The sequence below is a fragment of the Dermochelys coriacea genome, chromosome 1 (genome assembly GCF_009764565.3).
Source record: "Dermochelys coriacea isolate rDerCor1 chromosome 1, rDerCor1.pri.v4, whole genome shotgun sequence".
Lineage (NCBI taxonomy): Eukaryota > Metazoa > Chordata > Testudines > Dermochelyidae > Dermochelys > Dermochelys coriacea.
This window is the reverse complement of record NC_050068.2, coordinates 80,923,751-80,950,167: the sequence shown is the minus strand read 5'-3', so window position 1 is coordinate 80,950,167 and position 26,417 is coordinate 80,923,751. Positions and strand designations below refer to the sequence as shown.

Here is a 26,417-nt window from a genome sequence, read left to right as displayed (position 1 = left end):
ATGGATACAACAATTGAGCCAGTTTTAATGAGAATTGAATTCATATATTGAGTTTGGAAGAGAAGTTGATGGAACAGTCAATTATGATTGTATATGGAATTAGGAAATAGATTCAGTAGCAATAACTATCATTAATCAAGGCTTAAACAAATTCACCAGACATTTACTAGCCTGAGCATACCTGGGGTCACTGCCAGCAAGATCCATTGAAGTACCTTGATAAGGAGTCTACTCATCCTAGCATCAAGCCAACAGCTGGGAACGTGAAGGTGGTGGAATTTTGAGTGATTTCACTGGACCGTCCTTGGGGCTGCATGTTTGGTATTTGTTCTGGCTAGGGGGTGTGCTACAAATTTTAGATGGCAACAACTTCTAATTGCTGGAATAGAGAATATTCTCCTCTCTCTTTCTAGAGTTTGGCCGCTGTGAGCAGAGAGTGTAGCATACAAAGGGTAGTTTCCAAGGAAGTGTGCTTCACAGCCTCATCCTTAATAAGGTATTTAGTGCGTCCTGATAAATGATCTCATCTTTGCTTTGTTGCCCATAGGGGAATCTTTTAATTATATACGAGTTCAGGATCCCTTAGCTTAATTATTCAACAATCCTGTGCTCTAAATTGGGGGGCTCTTTGTTAACAAAGAGCAGCATGAAAGAATGTTACATTGAGTATTGCAAGTGCCTAAGGACCTATTGTGTTAGGCAATGTACAGAAGAGAAATAGATGGCACCTGCCCTAAGGAGCTTACAGTCTTAATAGACAAGACACACACACACACACACAGTGAACTATGTGATGGCAGTAAATTTCATGTTAGTTTCATGACTTGTTTTCTGGTAAGGAGTGGGGTTGTTGAAAATGAATGGTGAATGAGACATGACAGAGGGGGATGTGTAAAACAGATTGAGGGACGGAGAGGGTTGGAACAAACTGGAGTCAGCGCAGGCCTGAGAAAGTGCAGTCAAAACTGTAGAAAATGCTCTGCATATCCTAAAGTCCTTGTTTTCACAGTTTCTGTAGCTGTTGCTACCAGCTGGAGTCTCTGGCTGGTTCGTCCTTGCAGTTTTCCCCCCAAGGCCACATGGAGTGTGTGTGGCACCAGCCCAATATTTTAGCTCTAGTATCCCCAGAGTAATGATGTCTGCCCTACAGAGTTCTGGGACCAAGGAATGGTGGGGGGAGGTGTGGCTCTGCCTGGGTCTCATTTTATTCTTTCCTCAGTACAGCAGTCCCTGCTTTAGCTGCTTCCGTAGTTTCTCCTACCAGCTGGAGTCTAGGGCTGGTCATGTATTTTCAGAGCCATCTTTCCTGTATGGAGGATTTGGATCTGTCTTAAGTTAAATATTTTACTAAAAATGTACATGTTCTATCCTGACAGAAGTACAGAACGGCTGTGTCTGTACTGAGAATTTTTTGCAATTCTTTCTACCATTTGTCCTGCACAGTGCATCACTATCAGGGCCAGCAATGGTGAAAATGCTAGTATACAGAGTGAACAGATACTTTTCTTGATGTGACATCTAAACCTACTTAAAAAGGGGAGAGAAGAGGCCATTGGTCTGGGAACTCTGTGAGAGTCCCACTAGATTCTGTGGAATAGTGAAGTATAACTTAAATATCATTGATGCATTCCTTGCACCGTTAGCTGGAGCGGGTGCTGATTGCTTTGGGAAGGTACCCATAACTACGTTTTAGTCATGGGCATTTTTACTACAAGTCATGGGCAGGTCACAGGCAATATACAAAAAGTCACAGTCCGTGACCTGTCTATGACTTGTACTATACCCCTGACTAAATCTTGGGAGTGCTGCGGGTGCTCGTGAGGGGAGGAGGCACACAGGTGCTGGGGGGTGGATGGCCTGAGGGGGGAGGTGCTTGAGGGGTGCTGTGGGTGCTGGGAGGCACCACGGATGCTGGGGGAATGCCGGGGAAGGGAGGCGCAGGTACTGAGAGGGGTGGTCCGGGGAGTGCCATGAGTGCTGGAGGAGCAGTCAGGGAGGAGGGGCACTGTGGGTGCGAGCAGCCTGGGACCCCCCACTGGTGCTGGGGGGAGTTGGCAGGGCTGGCAGGCGCCCTAATTGTCTTCTCGGAAGTCGTGACATGTCCCTCCCTAAGCTCCTTGCTCCGCGTGCTGCCAGCTCCGCAGCTCTTATTGGCTGGAAACTGTGGCCAATGGGAGCTGCGCGGGCGGTGCCTGTGGGCAGAGGCAGCGCATGGAGCTGAGCTGAGGGAGGGACATTTTTGCTGTTTCCAGGGAGCCCTCCCAAGATAAACGCTGCCCAGACCCCTCATCCCCTCCCGTGCCCCAACTCCCCGCCCTGAGTCCCCTCCCACACCCAAACTCCTCCTGCTGCTATTGGGAGGGCGGGCAGTGGCCCAGTGTGACTGGCCCAAGGGCTGCCTGAACTGCTGGGGCAACCCCGGAGCCAGCTGCATAATTCACAGAGATCCTGGAAAGTCATGGAAATTTGACAGACTCTCAGCTTTACCCATAAGGCTCTTGGAACATTCATAGTTTGACCCCAGCAAACTCCTTCCAGGTGCTGCTTCTGTTTCCTGTGGGGGTGTGGTGATAGAGGCAACAGGGTCAAGTATCTACTAAAACATTTTTCCAGTTAAAATTTAATTTTTATTTTCATGAATGTTTCACTTTTTCAGGAGTAAGAAAATCTTAAGCAAGAAAAAACTGAAAAGGAAACAGAAGACTAAATTGAGAGTGAAAACACGCAACAAGGTAAATGATGTGAATCCATATGTTCAATTTCAAATAGACCAAATATCTTTGCATTAATCAAAATAATTTCAGATGAGAGACAAAGAAAAGAATGTTAACCAAATAGTTATTTCTGTCATCTTTTTGAAGAAATAAAAACAATAGTGTTTGTATCCAGAGTGTACAATATGACCTTGGCTGCAAGCTTAGAGTTCTGCAATTGTTTGGTTCAGTGCATAATTTTATCAAAATTTATTTAGTAGTTATAGTGTTCAGTGTGAAATAACAGTAAATATTTTTGGAGAAATAGTTTATAAATTCGATTTCTTTCATACTTAGTTAAATAATCTTAGGTCATAAAGCTTGAAAATTTTACTGTATACATAACAGGACAACATTATTGTGTGAGGAGAGCTCTCCCCACATTTGCTGCTGGGAAGACAAGGCCCCCAAGCATCTAATCAATTTGAAACCTATGCCTCAGCTATTAGGAGAGGCAGAATTTCAACACTTTGCCCTATCTCCTTTGGTGGGAATCGGTGTTTGGTGTAGACTCTCTTACCGCTTTCCCTCCCCCGTTGTACACCAGTGATTGCCTCATGCTATCTTGAACAGCACGTTAAGCTTTATAACACCATTTTATGCCGTTATCTCCATTTAGCTCTAAGCAGCACTAAATATGAGAAGATATTTGTAAATTTTACTGTACTGCATTGGAAAGCTGCTGTTTGACCATTAGAGACTGGGGATAGGGTACAACAGAGGATTGTCTAGCTATATATTGGAGAGACAAGGTGGATGAGGTTGTATCTTTATTGGACCACCTTCTGTTGGTGAAAGAGACAAGCTTTAGAGCTCTTCAGACTTGAAGCTCTGTGGAGTTTGAAACCTTATCTTTTCATCAACCAAATTGGTCCAATAAAAGATGTTACCTCTCCCACCTGATCACTCTCGTATTTGGGGACCAACATGGCTACAACAACAGTGGAAACAATAGTTATATTACAAAATATTAACCAAATTTTTAAAAAATTCAAACACAAAAGGATTTGATGTGTATTTAGTTTTATCTTTACTTATACAAAAACATTTAGTATTTAAATTAATATGATTAATTGAATGTTGTTTCTGCTGAAATTTGCTCTTTCTAAAGAAGTTTTAAACTGTTCTATATTCATGTGGACATGGAACTGGATCCCTTTGATTAACAAACAATGGCTCAAATCAGGTGATGCAAATAGCACAGCAAAAAACAGCAGTTAGAACTACTGTATTTTCTACTCTGAAAAGCAATAGAATACCCCTGTAATGAACAGTTTACTACACGTCAATTCTCTACCTTGTCCATGTCTACCAAGCCTACTGTAGGTACTCCGACTCCAGAAAGATGGGTTTGAAAGGACAAAACCAGAACAGTTTCTCTAGCTCAGAGCTCAGTCTTGTCTCCTTGGATACTTACCATACTGTTCTGCTTAACTCAGCCTGGGGCTAATCTTCAGGACTGTTTCCTTCAGAAAACTCCAGCAAATAGTTAGTTTTCTCACATAAACTTAGTTAATTTCTAAACTATTTTCAGTATTTTGGTACTTAGAGAGGAGCTTTTGCCTTCTTTCAGTCACCTGAGCAGAGCTCCTCCATTATCAGATTGGCTTCCAAGAAAAAAGACAAAACTAAGAAGTCTTAAGTAGTACTACAGGATGTATTTGGTCTGTGAACATTTCTCAATCTCTCGAGAGCAGTTTGTGCTTTCTTTAAGTAGGACATTTCTTCAGCTCTGTACCTTACTTCCAGCAACAGACCAAGGCAGCCTTTTATTCCCTTGATGATGGTTCAGCAAGGTCGCTGTCAAACAGGAGGATGAATCTTGGACCTCTGCACTCCACAAAGCTGACAATAAAGCAGATTCCTTGGGTCCCTTTCATGCTTCCATTACATTCAGTGGAAAGGCTTGGTACTTGAGGAAGTTATAGGTTGTCTTGAAGGCTGTAGCTGCTTCTAATCCAGTAGTAGAGACTCTGCTCTAATTGACCCTCACAGTCTGCATCTGCTGCCTAAGTGATTTGGTTTCCAATATTTTTTGTTGGTTTTTACAATAATTTTCATGTGAAGTGTAAGCTGGCTTTTTATCTTTGAGGAGACAAAAGTTTTGTTCCTTTGCCTCATTCCACTTTTTGTAATAAGGTACACGGATCCTTGATACTGGGGTCTCTGTAATATGCAGACTTGGAGGCAGACAGGACTTTGTCAGTCAGTGGTATAAGAGATCTGATTTCACATCTGAGAAGTCTGCCAGTTTTGTGTTTGGCTCTGCAGCTTGAGGAAGTCATGTCATCAGCTCATTGCTTCAGAGCACATTGAAAACCAAAAAAACCCCCAAAAATTTTAAACAACCCCCACCCCTTTAGTTGGCTTGAAATCTCCTGGCTCTCCGAATGTGTTTATTGGGACTCTCCATGTACTCCACTGCTTATTCATGCAGAGTACAGCACGTCAGACTATTAAGAAAGGAAATGTAAGATACTACTGATTAAGTGCCTGGATGGAGACCTGCACTTGTTTCTGTGGAGACTCGGGCTAGAGTAGAGGTTCCTGCTGTATCCCCTTCCTTGAGCAGTGTTGCTTACAAGAAGCAATGGGAGAGTCCCATGAAGAAAATCTTCTGGGCTGGGTGTGGGTAGTAGGCCTCTCTTCCCTACACTCTGTGTAGGTTAAAGTGCAAAAAGTTTCCCACATAGCCATCAGACTCTTCTCTTGCAGTTCTGATGGAGCAACTGTCCGTCTCCCCACTTCTTTTGCTGCAATGGTGGGGCGACACTGATAGAGACCCAGAAGAAAGAACAAGGAGAGCCTGCTCATTGGTCCCTCAGGCCTAATCCCTTCTCCCATTCTGTAGCATTTCCACCACCCAGTGACTTTAAGTGATAGGTTTCAGAGTAGCAGTTGTGTTGGTCTGTATCCGCAAAAAGACCAGGAGTACTTGTGGCACCTTAGAGACTAAGAAATTTATTTGAGCATAAGCTTTCGGGGGGGACAGCCCACTTCATTGGATGCATGTAGTGGAAAATACAGTAGGACGATTTTATATACACAGAGAACATGAAACAATGTACATTCTTCGCTGTCCAGCCCTCTCCTGGGCAGTTCAAATATTAGAGGTCCATAGCCCCTGTAAGGGATCAAATATGCAACAGGAACATGCTACTTTAACTGGAGCTAACCAAACAGCTCAGTTTAACTGCAGCACTGGGTTAGTGTTGATTAAAGAATGAAACAGTTATTGAACTACAAAGAAATAGATTTTAAGTGCATACATGTATAATGTATTAAAATCAGCAATGGTTACAAGTGATACAGAATAAACACTTACTAGAAACTTAAAACTTAACAAACTAGACTTGTTTCAAAATAAGATCCTTATCACATGTTCCCAGCAACATAGCTGACTGAATTTTCAAGTTGGGATCTGCTTCTAAAGGGGTGGTTCATTTGTCATCTTAGGTGAAAGAGCGAGAGGAGAGCCTGTTGTGTTTTTTGCCCCTCACTTTTATAGTCCAGACTCCCTTGAAGTGGATTTTCTGAGGATTACGCCTCAAAGCAGATTATTCAAACAAGAAAGAAGGTTACCCCTGTTTGCTCTTCTCCCCTCTGTATGCTGAAATGCAGATTTGCCTGGTCTCCCTCTTGCTGTCTCAAGAATGTTTACTACTTATATGTAAATTGAAGGAAACACACATTACTTTGTTTTGATACACTTGCTTAACCATTCCTACCTAATCAGGGCTATGTGAGTTTGAGCATGCAGGGGAAATTTGTAGCTTTACGTATAATGTTGCCACATACATTTCACCATGGTATTATTGACCTGCAAGTTATTAGTTTTCAAGCGATACCTCACAAGCCATATTTTGTAGGAAGATTATTGTACAAAGTAGTGTGTAAGATGTGAATACATGGGTGTATTCAGTCTCAAAGGTTTTCCTCGTAAATTGATCTCCACCTGAGGAGGATGATTACGGGAAGCATTTTTTGTAAAAGAGGGATGTGGGAGGTCTCAGTGCTCAGACTCCTAATCGCACCATGTCAAGGTTCCTTCCCCACTCTGAACTCTAGGGTACTGATGTGGGGACCTGCATGAAAACCTCCTAAGCTTACTTTTACCAGCTTAGGTTAAAATTTCCCCAATGTATAAACTATTTTACCCTTTGCCCTTGGACCACCTCCAGAATGGGTCACCTCTTAGATTCTGTTCTATATCATAAAGAGGAGGAGGTTCAGGACAAACTTCTTCCCACTGATTTTTTTAAGCATAGCGATAAAATAGACAGTATCTATATTGGGTTTATTTCCACAGAAAATTCCTATAAGAAAGGAGGAGGAGGAAAGCCAGTCTAATAGAGAAAGTGAGACCACTAAGCAATATAACCTTTCTGGTTCCAGACTAGAATAATATAGCCGTGTAAATCCTCCCGGTCGAAAAAATTATCAAAGTGGAAAGGGAGCTTACATGCAGAGGAGCGTTGCCAAATAGTGCTACAGTGTGCCCCAATCCAAAATCAAATGTGGTCTCCTTTCCTTATGTTGATGCTCTTTTCCTTCTAGTCCAACACAACCAGTCTTTCAGATGGGGATCTATTGCAAAAGATCTCACAGATTAGGAGAATAGAATCAGAAAAGAAAAATTGAGGCCTTGTCAACTGCCTCAGTTTGTTTTGCAATCTGAAATACCTCTGAAGCATAGAAAGGCCTTTAAACTAGTTGCATCTCTGAAAAAAGCTGTCTTTAGAAGCAGACTTCATATTTGACCCCTCTCTTGTTGCCCTCTGGTACTCAGCCAGAGCCAAGATGTGATACAGTAACTCCTCACTTAAGGTTGTAGTTATGTTCCTGGAAAATGTGACTTTAAGTGAAACAATGCTAAGTGAATCCAATTTCTCTGTAAGAATTAATGTAAATAAGACAGGTTAGGTTCCAGGGAAATTTATTTTCACCAGACAAGACTAATATCACTCGCACTCGCACAGACAGTATAAGTTTTAAACAATTTAATACTGGTACACAGCTATGATGATTGTGAAGCTTGGTTGAGGTGGTGAAGTCAGAGGGTGGGATATTTCCCAGGGAATGCCTTACTGCTAAATGATGAATTAGCAATGGGCTGAGCCTTCAAGCGTTAACTCGTTGTTAATGTAGCCTCACACTCTACAAGGCAGCATGAAAGGAGGGAGGGGAGACAGCATGGCAGTCAGAGACACGCACACTCTGTGAGTGAGAGAGAGAGATGCGCATTTCCCCTTTAAGTACACTGCCTTGTTAAGTAGATCAGCAAGCTGAGACTGCAGCTGCTGCCAGGAAGTCCCTCCCTCCTGAGCCCTGTCCTGTGTCCCCTTTGCTCTATGGAAGATGGGGTAAGCGGGGTGCAGGAGCGGGGGGGGGGAGGGTGACACCCTGACATTAGCCCCTCTTTTCCCCGCTCCTGCCGGCAAAGCAAGCAGGAGGCTTGGGGGGCAACTCCAAAGCACAGGGCAGGAGCGGCACATGGCAGTGTGGGGAGGAACAGCTCAATTGCTGGCAGTTGATGGCCTGCTGGGCAGCTGCCACACAGGGAACTTAGGGGTGTGGGGAGCTGATATGGGGGCTGCTGGTCCACCCTGGTTCCAAGCCTCCACCAGCTAGCTCCAATGGGCTGCTCTTTCTGCAAGCAATGGACAAAACAGGCGGCTGTCAAACAAGGTTATAAGGGAGCATTGCACAACTTTAAATGAGCATGTTCCCTAATTGTTCAGCAACGTAACAACGAAAACGTTAACCGGGACAACTTTAAGTGAGGAGTTACTGTTGTATGCTGATCCATGTGGCCCTGGGAGTGAAAGAGAGATCCACAGATTAACTACTCTCAACCACTTCAAAATACTGTGAGGGTAAGCTGTTTGGCAAACCTATGGGTAAGCTGGTAGTGGACTTCTTGGAAAGATCAAGTTCCTAACAAGCAGGATAGGAGCGACTACAGGTCTTACTCCATATCAGGGTAGTCCTTTTACATTGGCCAATATAGAAAATCCCACTGGAAACACTTAAGAGGAAAATGAGAGAATCCAGCGGAGCATGTGGTGGCAGAGGTGAGTTCTTTGGTTCAACCTCAGATTCCTCAAAACAAACTGCATCTCTAGCAGACCATCCCAGTGTAGAGAGGGGTGCTAGATTAGTAGTTGGTGGCTGCTTCATTTTGTAGTGTTCTGGCAAGTGGTGACCCTTGACAAACTGATTTTGGAAACAGTGCAAAGGGGATAGTCTTGGATTTTTTCAAATTGAGACAGATTTATCCCATTTCCCTTGCTAAATGATACGCAGAAAAGATGAGACATCCAAATGGCCATCGTTCATCTCTGAATGGGAGGAATAGAATCTGTTCATCCTCCAGAGAGAAACCAGTGCTTTCACTTCATTTTCTTATTCCAAGTCCCCCCCCCCCCCCCCCCAAAAAAAAAGTCAAAAAGGCTGCAAGGCAGTTCTTAGTCTGAAGGTATCTCAACAAGTTCATGGGGAAAAAAAACAAAAGTCAAGATGAAACCTTAAATCCACACTAACCGCCATCAATGAGGGTACTCTAGGTCAGGGCATCCTTCAGATCTATTCATGTCAACATCCATATGCCAATTTGGCTGTCTAACAGATGCTTCTTGTGCTTTGCTCTTAGAGAACAGCACCATCAGTACAGGTCTCTTATCTTCTGGTTTAGCAACAGCCATGAAAATATTTATGAAAATGCCAGTAGTGTTAATACTAGGAATGGGATTCTTGTCTATTCTTTCCTGGATGACCTCCTTTTTCTAGCCTAATCCAGAGTCAGAGCTATAGCCAGCACCAGTCAGGATGCTGCAGAACCATGGCTCTATGATTACATTTGGAGAATAATCAGTTTAACACCTTTGCAGTGGATTTCCCACCTCAGAGAGGAGAATAGATGCCGTTCTCCAGAAAGTTTTCATATCACAAGAAAAACAGGAGAAACTGAGGAATCTTATCAAAACTGGTCAGCCTCTCTTGGGTAGTATCCACTCACACACTGTCTGTTCTGAGATCAGTAGTCTCTGTGTGGATAATCTTTAGTGGACCCATGCTTATGTGAGGATGCTACAGAGTGTCCTCTTGTCCTCCCTCACCAATCTCTTTTCCACCCTTCAGTGAAGGTATATACCCAAGAGGATACTCAAGTCCATCAGATAGTGGGATTCAAGCAAATTTGAGTCAGGCTTCCTGATAGGCAAACCACTCAGGAAGTTATTGCCCCAGATGCCAGTCTGGAAGGATAGGGTGCTCACACCAGGTCAAGGACTTCCTTGGGATCTGCTCCAAATAAGGGAACAAGCACAGTACAAACTGCTTAGTACTCCCTTATTTGGCACTGGTCATGACGGACAAATACCTTGGTAACGTCCTACATCAATAGGTGAGGGGGAGCAAGGTCCACACTCTTGTAAAGAGAAGGTTACTTGCTAATGACTTTGGCAGGTTCTTCTCTGCTGCCTTCACATCCAAGGGAAAAATGAATGTTAGAGCTGACTGGCTTAGTTGGGAACAAATAGATCATTCAGAATGGGAACTATACCCAGATGTATTCTGTCTCTTTGTAAAGGACTTTAGTCTCCGATCTGTTTGCCTCCCACCTGAATCATAAAGTTCCATTGTACAGGGAAGAAATGATGATTTAAAAAAAAAATCAAAGCATAGAAAATTTGTCCTGTCTTCCTAGAAGAGCTCCTCATCTTCTCCTTTTAAGGAGAAGTTTTCAAATGTGAGAGTGTAGGGTTATTCTACCAGAATGTTCTGAAAAAATGTTTAAAAAGAGAGAGAAAATTGTCAGTTTGACATTGAGAATGAGCAAAGTAAAATAAAATATGAAAATTAAGAGAAATGGCACTAAAAAGGGAGCTAAAGTTACATGTATAAAGTATTTCTGTTCAGGATCTAGAGGAGCTTTAGATTTCCAATGACAATACATTTCCTTAAAGAGAAGACGGGGCTTTGCTTACTCTTGCAGAAGTGTTTCAGACACTTCCTTGGATTGACTTTTTGTCAGATTCAGAGCCTCAAATGTAATAGCTGGAAGCCAGAGTGTAGCTGGTGGTGTTGCAGACGGGCTGATGGGGTCAGAGTTGCTGGACCAGGCCTATATTACACGGACACTCAGGGTGGGACCCGCATGCTATTTGTGAGCAGCCCAGAGCTGCAACAGCAAGAGGGCAGGTTTTTCCATCGGATTCACAGTCCCTTACCTGACTTTGACCATGCCTACTCTTGAACAGTCATTTTCCTTAATGGTGTAGGATATACTGCTTAACTCTAGAAAGCTGTCTACCAGCAAGTGTTAACTACTATTTGAAATGGACCAGTTTGTTGCCTTGTTTGAGGCAAAAATCTTAGGATCTTAATTTAGTTTCAGCTTCGCTTAGGAACTCCCCTTTTGAACCCTTATCTGATTGTTCATTGTATTGTTTATCTCTTAAAATGGCTTTCATTATTGCCATAGCCTCAGCCAGAAGAGTGAGCAAATTAAATGTCTTAATGGCTGAGCCACCATTTATGTCTTTTCAAAAAGTTAAGGTGGTTCTTAGGCCTGATTCCAGGTTTTTGCCAAAAGTGGTGTCTGATTTTCATATGAGACAATTAATTTGCGGGTATTTTTTCCCCAGAGCTGTATATTAATAAAGGGGAATCTGTTTTATGTATTTTATGCTCTTGCATATTGGTTAGATTCAGGTATTTTAGCTTTTGAAAATCATTTAGATTATTTGTTTTACCCTGTAACCCACATGATTCTTAACATATCTTTCCAGACACTAGAAGGATTAAAAGTGTATTGTTGAATGTTGCACATTAACAAATCCCCATATCTGTGACAGCATGATTACATTCCACTACAGCTATGGTAATTTCTCTTGCTTACCTTAAGCTAGTTCCAATTACTGAAATTTTCAGGGCGATGACTTGGACCTCTGTACCCACTTTTCTAAGCATTATGCTCTTAACTTGGCCATAGGGGGTAATGCTAGATTTGGTAAAGCGGTGCATCAGTCTCTATTCAACTGGGACTCTGTTTCGTCCTCTGGGTTATTTTCAGCACTGCTTATCAAACAATTCCATGAGTGGGATGTAGAGCCACTTGAAGAAATGGAGGTTACTTACTTATAACCAGAGTTCTTCAAGATGACTCTGCATAGTCACACTTCCACCTGTCTTTCGCTTTGTCTGAGTGCTCCTTTTTTTAATCTCTGGACTGGCAGTGGAGGAATCTGAGGTGGTAAAGGGCACTGCACCATCTTATATAGCCTTGGAACTTTCAGAGATGCTGAGGGGAGGTATAGGAGAGGGCACAGTAGCTCTTGAACATTTATTGCTTTGAGAAGTTTTTATTGTTAGGCGCCATTAGGCGGAGCAGTACTCATAACTATGAATATGCAGAGCCCTCTCGAAGAAGTAAGGCTATAAGTAAGCAAGCTTCATTTTCAGACCCTTTTGGGCCAGACTGGTTATTAACATTTTTGATAGGTGATTTTTAGCATATCTCATAGACATTGTGATTATCAAGTCTTCAATAAATTCTGTGATAGCATTTTTTCACCAATATCTGTTTTTTTGGCATCTTTGCCATTGATTTTACAGTGATGATGAATATGAGCATCCTTATGTATATAGCTACCAGACATAAAAACATAATGGCAACCAAATCAACATCTCCCTTCAATTTCTCAACAAAACTGCACCCGTAACCCTCCAGCCCTCTTTGAACTCCTGCTCTTTTATAGTATGCCCTCAAGATCAATACATTTAGGACCAAGGTGAATAGTGGATTATTCCTAAAATTATTTATCTATATTACAGTAATGTGTTGGGGCTCCATTTTCTTATGTACTCTACAAACACAATACAAAACGCTCCTTGTCCCAAAGAGCTTACAGTCCAAATAGACAAGATGGAGTATGAGGGGAAATAGAGGCACAACAAGGTGAAGGGATCTACCCATCGTCAAACAGAGATCAGTGGCAGAATCAGGACTAGAACTCAAGTCTCCTGAGTCCCAGCCCATTGGACCACATTGCCTCTCCAAATTGAATGGGCTCTCATGGAAAATGTTCTGCCGTCAGCTCTCTGCTGTATCAATGGGGTTCTAGTTTGTCTCATTCTGCAGATGTATTCAATGTTAGCTCAATGCAGAAGGACAGATGGGTTGGAATACTTAAGGTTTGAAACCTAAACTATCAATTAAAGAACATAATGCTTAATACTGAAAGTAGGACAGGAGACAATTTCTGAAAGTTGGTCAGCTCATTGTAAAGATGCAGGAAAACAGCCTGTAATACTTAGTCTAGTGCTAAAAGGGTTGATTTTTGAAGTTATGTGAATGTACGTAAGATGACTTGGCCACCTACTTATAAATAGGGGTGGGTTCTGCAACATATATGGATCAAATCTCATGCAATTCTAGTGAGAATGAGTTTAAATATGGAGATTTCAAATTTACTGCACAGTAGCTGTCATTGCAATAACATTTGGCTTTATGTGGAAGATGCTCCAAAGAACCTTGATATGTGCCCTACAATTGTTTTGCAGTACAAGGGGAAACATTGCTTATGAAGTAAATTGCTTTTGATTTGTATAATTAAGGCCAGTTTTTCAGCTTTAGGGCTGAAAACTGCAATTATTTATAAGCCAAATATATAATCACCTCAAACAGCCTCTGAAAGTTTATGTATCGATAAAATATACTTCTGCTGTATATATGTATTAAATTTTTATGCTATTTAACTTCCTGCTTCTATAGAAATTACATTTTTGTTTTGAGTCTGGAGCTTTTTATTTTGAATGAGACATGACAATCTGGGCAGAAGAGATTTGTCTATTTTTTTCAAGTATTTTTATTAAAAAAGCAGTTATGCTCTGAAAACTGGCATGTGTTTTCATGTTTGCTTCTCAGTGAGTTCCATATCAAATTTGTGAAGCTAGTTGGTAAAATAACTTCTGGCTTGGCAGTCACAAATTGAGATCTCAAAATCAGTCTCTGTTCTCTAGGATTTGTTGGAACATAATTAACATTCTGTTTAGTGTGTGACTCAAGAAAAAAAGTGGTCTTTCCCCTGTTTATATTTGCTCTGCAGCTCTAATGAGTAAGAGGTAGTAAAAATGAACTTTTGTCAGAAAAAAATTCTTTGAATACATACGTAGGGATCTCATTTGTTTAGCATGAATGTGCCTTTTCTGCAGTCAATTTTCCGACTATAATCACATTTTAGTTTTAAATTTGTTCTTCTGTGCCAGTGTTTAGGTTAACATTTCTCTAGGGTTCCCTGCTTGTTTCCATGAGGTAGATTCCCAAATGCAAGTCAGTGTTGTATAAATTACATTTAAATATAAAAAGGTAAAAACATGTCTTTCTCAGTTGATTCTGAAATCCTGTCATGTGGTTTTCCTGTTGCTGTATTATGCAGCGTATGGTGTAGTGTAAAATTTCCTAATTTGAAGACTTGTGTGTTATTTAGGGTTATGATAAAGAAAGATACATGTGCTGATGAAAATTGCTTATTACTGTGCATTATGAATGACGTGCCGCTTTTCTCTGCCATATGGAGTTCTGGTCATCCATACTTGAGAAAATAAAATATTAGCCCACTTTTTACCATTGTCTGGCTAAAGGGATAGTGAGACTTTGATATTTCTCTTTAGTGAAATTTGAAAAGTTTTTAATAAACTTTATACATGGAAGAATTAACTTTCAGCCAAAAATAAAATCTTATTGTTTTTCAGACTGAAAACTTGGAAAGTACAATAACCATACCAGATATCAAATTACACAGCAACCCTTCAGCTTTTAATGTTTACTGCAATGTCCGCCACTGTGTTTTGGAGTGGCAAAAAAAAGAATCATCTGTAACTTTGGCTTCAAAGAACACTGTGCAGAGTGGGGATTCGGATAGTGATGAAGAGGAGGAGTCCAAAGAACCGCCCCTCAAGCTTCCAAAGGCAAGTCACCCTGGATAATTTTTCATGTGTAACTTTATAGTCTACATGACAGTTTTATTCATCAACGTTAATTTAACCCTTTCTCAGTTGGATCCTTTTACTTTGACAAGTTGTTAGGAGCATAGTAATTGTCATACCAGGTCAGACCAGTATCCATCTAGGCAAGTATCTTCTCTGACAACGATGGATACTAAATGCTTCAGAAGACTGCAAGAAACCCTGAGGTGGTCACTGAGCTCTCATCTATACAAGGGGGGGGGGGAGATGGATTTAAGTTATGCAACTTGCGTGAATAACGTAGCTGAAGTTGACGTACTTAGATAGACTTACCGTGGTGTCTTCACCGCAGTGAGTCAACTGCTGCCTCCCCCCCCCCATTCCCACTCGCGTTGACTCTGCCTGTGCTTCTCGCGGTGCTGGAGTACAGGAGTTGATGGGAGAGCGCTCGCGGGTCGATTTATCGCATCTAGACGAGACTCGATAAATCGATCCCTTCTATATAGATCGCTGCCTGCCAATCTGGCGGGCGGTGAAGACATACCCTTAGAAATAAGCTACCCATAGGTTTTTTTTTTTTTTTAACTCAATTAGAACTTGGCTTATTCTCTGATTTTGAGCGTTTATATTACTTCCAAATATTTAGTTTTTCAATCCCATCTAATGTAACTGGATATTTTCATCCTCCCATATAAATATTTTGTCCTTTTTTGAAATCTTGCTTGGCTCTTGGCTGCAGTGTTTTGTGGCATTGATTTCCACCAGTCTGTCTGTATATTAAGATTGTTGACAAAATACTTCAGTAATAATAGCCTTTAGAATTTAATGACTTTAACGATTTTGCTATAAAAGGATGCTGTTCAATAGTGGAATAATGGAAAGAAAAGCTGGTGGGAATGGCTAAACTGCATTGTTTTCTTACCTGCATATTTTATTTGCTCATATGTCCATTTACCAGTTGCATTTAACTATTGAGTATGCCTTTTGTGAATTCTATTTTGCCTACCAATTAGTGTTTGTTTAATATATATAATCTATTAATCTTGCTTCCTGTCATCTTTCCCTGATGTGAGCTCAAAGGGGCTTGGGCAGAGCAGCTTCACATAGTTCTTTTTTATTTGACTTATTATGATAAGGTTGAATTAAATAGTACTAAAATTGCCTTTTTTATGTTGATGTTATTGTTACCTGGAAAGCAGGAATCTTACAGTTGTTCGAGTTTACAGATGTTTTGTCATGAAAGGTTAGGTTGCAAGCCCAGAGGGGATGCTGGGGAACTTCAGAGGGACTTAACCAAAGTTGATAATTGGGCAACATGGCAGACACAATTCAGTGTTGATAAATGCCAAATAATGCACGTTGGAGGGGAAGGATTGGTAGTAATAATGCACTTTTACAGGGTTCTAAATAAACTGTATCATCTCAGCTCATTGAAGGCTTGCTCAATGTGTAGCTTCAGTCAAAAAAGTAAACAAAATATTAGGATGCATAAGGAGTAGGATGAAGAGTAATATGGAAAACAGAATGCTATTTTGTAAATCTGTAGTATGGCTTTAATACTGCTGGCTCTGTATCCAAAAGGATATTTGAGAATTAAAGGGGGTTCAGAGAAGAATAAAAATTATTAGGGGCATGGAAAAACGTTTACAAAGAGAGTAGAAAGATTCCTGTTGTTCGTCAGAAAGGAGATGAGAAAATAGGAGAAGAGTCTATAAAATGAATGGTGTGCAGAAGAAAGATTGGGAACTTCTGTTCTTGCTGTCTCAAAACACAAGCACAAGGGGATGGACATTCATCACAATGAAAGGTGGTAAATTTAAAATTGATAAAACGAATACTTTTTCACACAGCACTTAAATTGTGTGAAAATTGGAACAGGATGGTTTTTGAGCCTAACAATTTAGTAAGGCTCAGAGGGATTGGATGTTTATGTGGATAATTTGTAATAGTCCCCTCCAACGTGCATTACTTGGCATTTATCAACACTGAATTGTGTCTGCCATGTTCCCAATTATCTACTTTGGTTAAGTCCCTCTGAAGTTCCCCAGCATCCCCTCTGGGCTTGCAACCTAACCTTTCATGACAAAACATCTATAAACTCGAACAGTAAAAGATTCCTGCTTTCTAGGCAACAATGAAGGACAGAAGGAGACAATAAGCTCTGTTTCAGAATGTAAATCAATCTCTAATTATAGGTATTAAGATGAGACCTTCGGGAGGTGGGATGACCCCACATATATCTAGTATGGGGTGGTGGTTGATTTTTTTTGTACATTCCTTTGAAGTATGTGGTGCTAGCCACTTCTGGAGACAGGATATGCAGCTAGATGAATCGTGAATCTGATCCAGTATGGCAATTCCCATGTAAGGGTATAGGGCCTGTTTTCTTTGTAAATTTGGTTGATAGCTTCTGAAGGTGAAGTTGTAAATGCTGCCTACCTTGATTTGTTTACTTGGGAGGGAAGGGATTTGTGATTTTTTGATGGTGAATATGACTGACACCTGATCAAAATGGAATGAGGGACAGCTTACCTGTGTGAATGTGTGTTTAAAAAAAAAAGGCTGTTTTAATGTCTTTAAATACTATTTCCCGTTTGTAGAAATACTTCTAGAAACCGTAGTAAGGCAGTATTAGAGCAATGTGAATAACATTTTCAGAAGTGACGTAGGCACCAGATTTTCAGTTATTTTGATACCTAAAGATGCAGTTAGGCATCTAGTGGGGCTTTAAAAACACGTACACAGGGTAGGTGCCTAATTTCCATTGTAATAATTTGGAATTAGGCATCTAAGTTGTTTAGGTGCGTATCTGCATCATTAGGCACCAAAGTGCCTTTGAAAATATGGACCTTTTGAAGCCCAACAGCTTGTCTACAGTGCACCAATTGCTGTGCATTACTTGTGGTGTGGACTGTGTTCCAGTGCAGGGAAAGTCCCTGGTTGCAGCTTAGTGGACTTTCACTGCTCTATAGCAGTGTCCACATGGCGTGTTACTGTGCAGCAAGTTGGTGTACTTTAGATTTACACTCTAGCTTGCTGCACAGTATCTCTGTGTAGACAAGCTGTATGTTTGGTTAAACCATAGGATTTAGGAGCCAAAGTGCCCAAATCACTTTTGAAAATGGGACCTAGACTCCTAAATCACTTAAGTGTTTTTGAGAATGTTACCTTCATTAATAGGTGAATTGCTTTATGATATTTGTTATGCATGCGTGCGCGCGCACACACGCATACTGGATTGGCATAGGCTATTGAGCTCATTTTTGTTAATTTGATATAAATGAGGTGAGTTGTTGCAGATTTGAAGTCTCATTTTAATAATTACTAGATTTATTTCCTTTGAATAAGACACTGGGATAAATAGAGAATATTGATAAAGATCTTTTATGTTTGTCAAAGAGTCAAAGGGATGAAAATGGGAACTGGAAGAAAAACTTACTTAACTTTTTCCACTTTCACAACTGCTCCAGTGCTAAGCTTCTTTTGACTGAGATTGAGGCCTGGTTTATACTAGAAAACTAGGTCACTATAACTACGTTGTTCACAGGTGTGAAAAATCCACACCCTTGAGTGGTATAGCTAAGCCTACCAAAGTCCCGGTGTAGATAGCATTAGGTCAGTGGAAGAATTCTTCTGTTGACCTAGCTACTGCCTCTCCAGGAGGCGGATTACCGGCATTGGTGGGAGAATCCCTCATGTTGCCGTAGATAATGTCTGTACTGAAGAGCTGTGCCACTGTAGCATTTTAAGTGTAGACGGGCCTTTAGAATACTTGTTTTAATTCAAATCCAAAATGCTTTTCCAATTGACACTAAAGCTGGTAGTTGAAAACAAGCTGAAATTTATTATTCTTTTTGTACAAGATACATTAATAAATCTCAGTGAAATCCCTAGTTTTGTTTTCTGAAATCCGATAGGCCAACAAGCAAACCAAATGGTTTTGTATAGGCTTTTATTTGAAATATAGATCTAAATGAAAAATTCTTTGGAGGTTCCTGTAAACAGATCATGATGGAGCAAAATTTGCTGTTTTCTTAAATTGCTGTGTGCCTTCATTTGTCGTGATGCAAGGATTTTGTATTCTTTTTGTGATGAAAGTGTAGTTATCAGTGGTTCACAGTCATGCTGGAAGGGCATAACGAATGGGGTCCTGCAGGGATCAGTTCTGAGTCCAGTTCAGTTCAATATCTTCATCAATTATTTAGATAATGGCATAGAAAGTACACTTAAAGTTTGCAGATGATACCAAGCTGGGAGGGGTTGCAAGTGCTTTGGAGGATAGGATTAAAATTCAAAATGGTCTGAACAAATTGGAGAAATGGTCTGAAGTAAATAGGGTGAAATTCAATAAGGACAAATGCAAAATACTTCATTTAGGAAGGAACAGTCAGTTGTACACATACAAAATGGGAAATGAATTCCTAGAAAGGAGTACTGCGGAAAGGAATCTGGGAGTTATAGTGGACCACAAGCTAAATATGAGCGAACAGTATAACACTGTTGCGCCCCCCAAAAAAAAAGTGAATATCATTCTGGGATGTATTAGCAGGAGTGTTGTAAACAAGACATGAGAAGTAATTCTTCCGCTCTACTCCATGCTGATTAGGCCTTAACTGGAGTCCTGTGTGCAGTTCTGGGCGCCACGTTTCAGTAAAGATGTGGACAAATTGGAGAAAGTCCAGAGAGGAGCAACAAAAATGATTAAAGCTCTAGAAAATATGACCTGTGTGGTAAGATTGAAAAAATGCAGTTTGTTTAGTCTGGAAAAGACAAGACTGAGAGGGGACATAAGTTTTCAAGTACATAAAAGGTTGTTACAGGGAGAAAAATTGTTCTTAACTTCTGAGGATAGGAGAAAAAGCAATGGGCTTAATTTGCAGCAAGGGAGGTTTAGGTTGGACATTAGGAAAAACTTCCTAACTGTCAGAGTGCGTAAGCACTGGAATAAATTGCCTAGGGAGGTTGTGGAATCTCCATCATTGGGGATTTTTTAAGAGCAGGTTAGAAAAACACTTGTCAGGAATGGTCTAGATAATATTTAGTCCTGCCATGAGTGCAGGGGACTAGACTAGATGACCTCTCAAGGTCCCTTCCAGTCCTATGATTCTATGAGATGCAAACGTGTGTCTGAAACAGAGGGTAGGAGACTGGATGTCAAGAGAGCAGATACTGCCTGTGGTATTGGCACGAACAGTCAGGTCGGTGATACTAGTAGTAGAATAACTGTACTTAGTTGGGTGAGGAATCTTGGTGTAGCCAAGCAGAAACAACTAAGATGTCTTTACACCAATGCAAGGAGCCTGGGTAACAAAATGGATGAACAAGAACTCCTGGGTCAGGAAGTGAAATTAGATATTATAGAGATAACAGAAATACGGTGGAATAGTAGTAGTGACTGGAGAGTATGTTCTGGTCAGAAAAGACAAATACAGGTAAAGGTGGTGGAGTAGCATTGTATATTAATGATAAAGTAGGTGATCCAGAAATTAGAAGTGATTGGATAAAATGGGGAATCTGTTTGGGTCAAAATCACTTTGGCAAAGAAGGGTGTAAAAGGTTTCACTGGAGTAATGCTTGAGGTATGCTAAAGACCCCTATGATAGGATGTGGATATGGATAGAGACTTTAATATTCTCAGTGAGATTATCATACAATTCCCAGTAGTATTTATGGGAGACTTTAATTTCCCAGATATAGATTAGAGGACAAGTGCTACTAATAATGGTAGGACCCAAATATTCCTGGATGTGATAGCAGACAGATTTTTTTTCACCAGGTACTCACTGAACCAAGAAGAGGTGATGCCATTTTAGGTTTCGTATTGGTAAGTATCAAGGGACTCGAAGAACTGGTTCTAGAGGACAACCTTGGTTCAAGTGATCATGAGTTAATTCAGTTGAAACTAAATGGAAGGATATTTTTAAAAAAAGGTCTGCAACTAGGATTCTTGATTTCAAAAGGACAAACTTTAAAAAATTGAGGGAAGTTGTTAGGGAAGTGGACTGTACTGAAGAACTCACGCAGCTGAATGTGGAGGAGGCTTGGAATTATTTAAATCAGAGTTGTAGAAATTATCTGAAGCTGCATCTCAAGCAAAGGGGAAAAAATTTGTAGGGAAGGGTTGCAGACCAAACTGCGTGAACAAGCATCTCAAACAGGTTAAGAGAAAGCTTACAAGGAATGTAAGAAGGGATGGATCAGCAAGGAAAGGTGACTCTTGGAGGTCAGAAAGTGTAGAGAAAAGTTGGGACCTGCCAAAAGCCAAACAGAGTTGGATCTTGGAAAGGAAATTAATACAATAGTAAGAGGTTCTTTAGACATATAAAGAAAAAGAAAACAAGGAAAGAAGTGAGACTGCTAAGTACTGAGGATGGGGTGGATATTAAAGATAATCTAGATGCTTCCCAACACTTACATGAATGCTTTGCCTCAGTTTTAAATAAGGGTATAATATGGCTCTTAGGAGTAGTGACAGGGTGGCTAATGGAAATGAGGATATGGAAGTAGAAATTACGACGTTCTAGGTGGAAGTCAAACTGAAACAGCTTGGGACCAAATGGGGACCCCAGATAATTTCAATTCAAGAATATTAAAGGAACTGGCACATGAAATTGCAAGTCCAAAACATAGATTTTTAATGAATCTGTAAACTTGGGAGTTGTACCCTGTGACTGGAAAATTGCTTATATAATGCCTGTTTTTAGGAAAGGGAAAAGAAGTGATCCCATTAGTTTGACCTCAATTATATACAAAGTCTTGGAACAAATTTTGAAAGAGAAAGTAGTTAAGTACATAAGGTACAGTAATTGGGATAAAATACAACATGGTTTTAAAAGAGGTAGATTGTGCCAGACCAATCCAATCTCTTTCTTTGAGAAATTAACTAGTGGTGGGTGTGTTTGTTTTTTAAGACAAAGGAAATGCAGTAGATCTAACCTTGGTGGTTTTCAGTAACGCACTCCACATGGGAAATTATTAGTTAAATTGGAGAAGATAGGGATTAATATGGGTCTGGGAAGCTGGTTAAGGAACTGGTTAAAGGGAACACTGTAATGGATCATACAGAAAAGTGAAGTGTCAGGCTGGAGGAAGGTTACTAGTGGATTTCCTCAGGGATCAGTCTTGGGACCAATCTTCATTAACATTTTTATTAATGACCTTGGCACATAACATGGGGGTATGCTAATAATTTGTGGATGATGCAAAGTTGGGAGGTATTGCCAATACACAGGAGGACCAGAATATCATACAAGATTTGTGTGACATTGAAAACTGGAGTAATAAAAATGGGATGAAATTTAATAGTGCAAAGTGCAAGGTCATGCAATTAGGGACTAACAACGAGAATTTTTGCTATAAGCTGGGGACATCTCAGTTAGAATCATAGAATCATAGAATCATAGAATATCAGGGTTGGAAGGGACCCCAGAAGGTCATCTAGTCCAACCCCCTGCTCAAAGCAGGACCAAGTCCCAGTTAAATCATCCCAGCCAGGGCTTTGTCAAGCCTGACCTTAAAAACCTCTAAGGAAGGAGATTCTACCACCTCCCTAGGTAACGCATTCCAGTGTTTCACCACCCTCTTAGTGAAAAAGTTTTTCCTAATATCCAATCTAAACCTCCCCCATTGCAACTTGAGACCATTACTCCTCGTTCTGTCATCTGCTACCATTGAGAACAGTCTAGAGCCATCCTCTTTGAAACCCCCTTTCAGGTAGTTGAAAGCAGCTATCAAATCCCCCCTCATTCTTCTCTTCTGCAGACTAAACAATCCCAGCTCCCTCAGCCTCTCCTCATAAGTCATGTGCTCTAGACCCCTAATCATTTTTGTTGCCCTTCGCTGTACTCTTTCCAATTTATCCACATCCTTCCTGTAGTGTGGGGCCCAAAACTGGACACAGTACTCCAGATGAGGCCTCACCAGTGTCGAATAGAGGGGAACGATCACGTCCCTCGATCTGCTCGCTATGCCCCTACTTATACATCCCAAAATGCCATTGGCCTTCTTGGCAACAAGGGCACACTGCTGACTCATATCCAGCTTCTCGTCCACTGTCACCCTAGGTCCTTTTCCGCAGAACTGCTGCCGAGCCATTCGGTCCCTAGTCTGTAGCGGTGCATTGGATTCTTCCATCCTAAGTGCAGGACCCTGCACTTATCCTTATTGAACCTCATTAGATTTCTTTTGGCCCAATCCTCCAATTTGTCTAGGTCCTTCTGTATCCTATCCCTCCCCTCCAGCGTATCTACCACTCCTCCCAGTTTAGTATCATCCGCAAATTTGCTGAGAGTGCAATCCACACCATCCTCCAGATCATTTATGAAGATATTGAACAAAACGGGCCCCAGGACCGACCCCTGGGGCACTCCACTTGACACCGGCTGCCAACTAGACATGGAGCCATTGATCACTACCCGTTGAGCCCGACAATCTAGCCAGCTTTCTACCCACCTTATAGTGCATTCATCCGGCCCATACTTCCTTAACTTGCTGACAAGAATGCTGTGGGAGACCGTGTCAAAAGCTTTGCTAAAGTCAAGAAACAATACATCCACTGCTTTCCCTTCATCCACAGAACCAGTAATCTCATCATAAAAGGCGATTAGATTAGTCAGGCATGACCTTCCCTTGGTGAATCCATGCTGACTGTTCCTGATCACTTTCCTCTCCTCTAAGTGCTTCAGGATTGATTCTTTGAGGACCTGCTCCATGATTTTTCCAGGGACTGAGGTGAGGCTGACTGGCCTGTAGTTCCCAGGATCCTCCTTCTTCCCTTTTTTAAAGATGGGCACTACATTAGCCTTTTTCCAGTCATCCGGGACTTCCCCCGTTCGCCACGAGTTTTCAAAGATAATGGCCAAGGGCTCTGCAATCACAGCCGCCAATTCCTTCAGCACTCTCGGATGCAATTCGTCCGGCCCCATGGACTTGTGCACGTCCAGCTTTTCTAAATAGTCCCTAACCACCTCTATCTCTACAGAGGGCTGGCCATCTCTTCCCCGTTTTGTGTTGCCCAGCACAGCAGTCTGGGAGCTGACCTTGTTAGTGAAAACAGAGGCAAAAAAAGCATTGAGTACATTAGCTTTTTCCACATCCTCTGTCACTAGCTTGCCTCCCTCATTCAGTAAGGGGCCCACACTTTCCTTGGCTTTCTTCTTGTTGCCAACATACCTGAAGAAACCCTTCTTGTTACTCTTGACATCTCTTGCTAGCTGCAGCTCCAGGTGCGATTTGGCCCTCCTGATATCTTTCCTACATGCCCGAGCAATATTTTTATACTCTTCCCTGGTCATATGTCCAACCTTCCACTTCTTGTAAGCTTCTTTTTTATGTTTAAGATCCGCTAGGATTTCACCATTAAGCCAAGCTGGTCGCCTGCCATATTTACTATTCTTTCGACTCATCGGGATGGTTTGTCCCTGTAACCTCAACAGGGATTCCTTGAAATACAGCCAGCTCTCCTGGACTCCCTTCCCTTTCATGTTAGTCCCCCAGGGGATCCTGGCCATCTGTTCCCTGAGGGAGTCAAAGTCTGCTTTCCTGAAGTCCAGGGTCCGTATCCTGCTGCTTACCTTTCTTCCCTGCGTCAGGATCCTGAACTCAACCAACTCATGGTCACTGCCTCCCAGATTCCCATCCACTTTTGCTTCCCCCACTAATTCTACCCGGTTTGTGAGCAGCAGGTCAAGAAAAGCGCTCCCCCTAGTTGGCTCCCCTAGCACTTGCACCAGGAAATTGTCCCCTACGCTTTCCAAAAACTTCCTGGATTGTCTATGCACCGCTGTATTGCTCTCCCAGCAGATATCAGGAAAATTAAAGTCACCCATGAGAATCAGGGCATGCGATCTAGTAGCTTCCGTGAGTTGCCGGAAGAAAGCCTCATCCACCTCATCCCCCTGGTCCGGTGGTCTATAGCAGACTCCCACCATGACATCACTCTTGTTGCACACACTTCTAAACTTAATCCAGAGACACTCAGGTTTTTCCACAGTTTCGTACCGGAGCTCTGAGCAGTCATACTGCTCCCTTACATACAGTGCTACTCCCCCACCTTTTCTGCCCTGCCTGTCCTTCCTGAACAGTTTATAACCATCCATGACTGTACTCCAGTCATGTGAGTTATCCCACCAAGTCTCTGTTATTCCAATCACGTCATAATTCCTTGACATCACCAGGACCTCCAGTTCTCCCTGCTTGTTTCCAAGGCTTTGTGCATTTGTATATAAGCACTTGAGATAACCTGTTGATCGCCCCTCATTCCCAGTATGAGGCAGGAGCCCTCCCCTCACAGACCTTCCTGCCTGTGCTTCCTCCCGGTATCCCGCTTTCCCACTTACCTCAGGGCTTTGGTCTCCTTCCCCCGGTGAACCTAGTTTAAAGCCCTCCTCACTAGGTTAGCCAGCCTGCTGGCAAAGATGTTCTTCCCTCTCTTCGTAAGATGGAGCCCGTCTCTGCCCAGCACTCCTCCTTCATGGAACACCATCCCATGGTCAAAGAATCCAAAGCCTTCTCTCCGACACCACCTGCGTAGCCATTCGTTGACCTCCACGATTCGACGGTCCCTACCCAGGCCTTTTCCTTCCACGGGGAGGATGGACGAGAACACCACTTGCGCCTCCAACTCCTTTATCCTTCTTCCCAGAGCCACGTAGTCCGCAGTGATCCGCTCAAGGTCATTCTTGGCAGTATCATTGGTGCCCACGTGGAGAAGCAGGAAGGGGTAGCGATCCGAGGGCTTGATGAGTCTCGGCAGTCTCTCCGTCACATCACGAATCTTAGCCCCTGGCAAGCAGCAGACTTCTCGGTTTTCCCGGTCAGGGCGGCAGATAGATGACTCAGTCCCCCGGAGGAGAGAGTCCCCGACCACCACCACCCGCCTTCTCCTCTTGGGAGTGGTGGTCGTGGAACCCCCAACCTCAGGACATCGCATCTCATGCCTCCCAACCAGCGGAGTCTCCTTCCGCTTTCTCCCCCCAGACATATCATCTGGTCCACTCTCCGCATTGGTACCTGTGGAGAGAACATGAAAGCGGTTAGTTACCTGTGTCTGTGTTACTGGAACCCGGACATTCCGCTTACCTCTTCTGGAGGTCACATGTTGCCAAGCTTCTTCACTGGCCTCTTGGCTCCTCTGTGCAACCTGCTCTACATCTTTAGAGCTTTGTGCCCCTAGAAGGCTATCCTGAGTTTGGTCCAGAAAATCCTCAGTCTCTCGTATACAACGCAGGGTCGTTACCTGTTGCTCCAGACCTTCAATCTTCTCTTCCAATATGGAGACCAGCTTGCACTTTGTACAGACAAAGTCGCTTCTGTCCTGTGGAAGAAAGACAAACATGGCACATCCAGTGCAGGTCACAACAGCTGAATCCCCCCCTTCCATATCACCTACCTACTACGGAGCTTCCTCAGAGACGTTGGCAAGATGTAAGCCTCACTGGGCTCACTCCAGGCGAACTCCCAGGCAAACTCCTGCTGTGAGCTGCTCTGCTGTCCCCGCTGCTCCGCTGCCGCTCAGCTGGTTCGCGAGGCTCTGGCTATTTTTAAACAGCCAGGCTTCCCTGACGCAAACACACAGACACCCTAATGCCCGCCCCCTGCAGGCTAGCAGCCAATCAGACACTCACTCAGGCTCCCTCCCAGCAAACACACGCTCGGATACTTCCTCAGCAAGCAAACACACACACTCGGATACTT

The 26,417-nt window shown here is 42.3% G+C and overlaps 1 protein-coding gene across 26 annotated transcripts in view; it reads left to right on the top strand.

Moving 5' to 3' along the window:
* The window catches only part of MYCBP2 (MYC binding protein 2), a 444,438-nt gene that overhangs the window by 35,848 nt on the left and 382,173 nt on the right, over positions 1 to 26,417 (top strand). For all 26 annotated transcript variants that reach the window (XM_038370114.2, XM_043504638.1, XM_043504632.1 and 23 more), the window contains exons 2-3: positions 2,657 to 2,732; positions 14,511 to 14,726. In XM_038370114.2, coding sequence (XP_038226042.1) covers positions 2,657 to 2,732; positions 14,511 to 14,726 — 292 coding nt within the window. The remainder of the gene's footprint in view (positions 1 to 2,656; positions 2,733 to 14,510; positions 14,727 to 26,417) is intronic.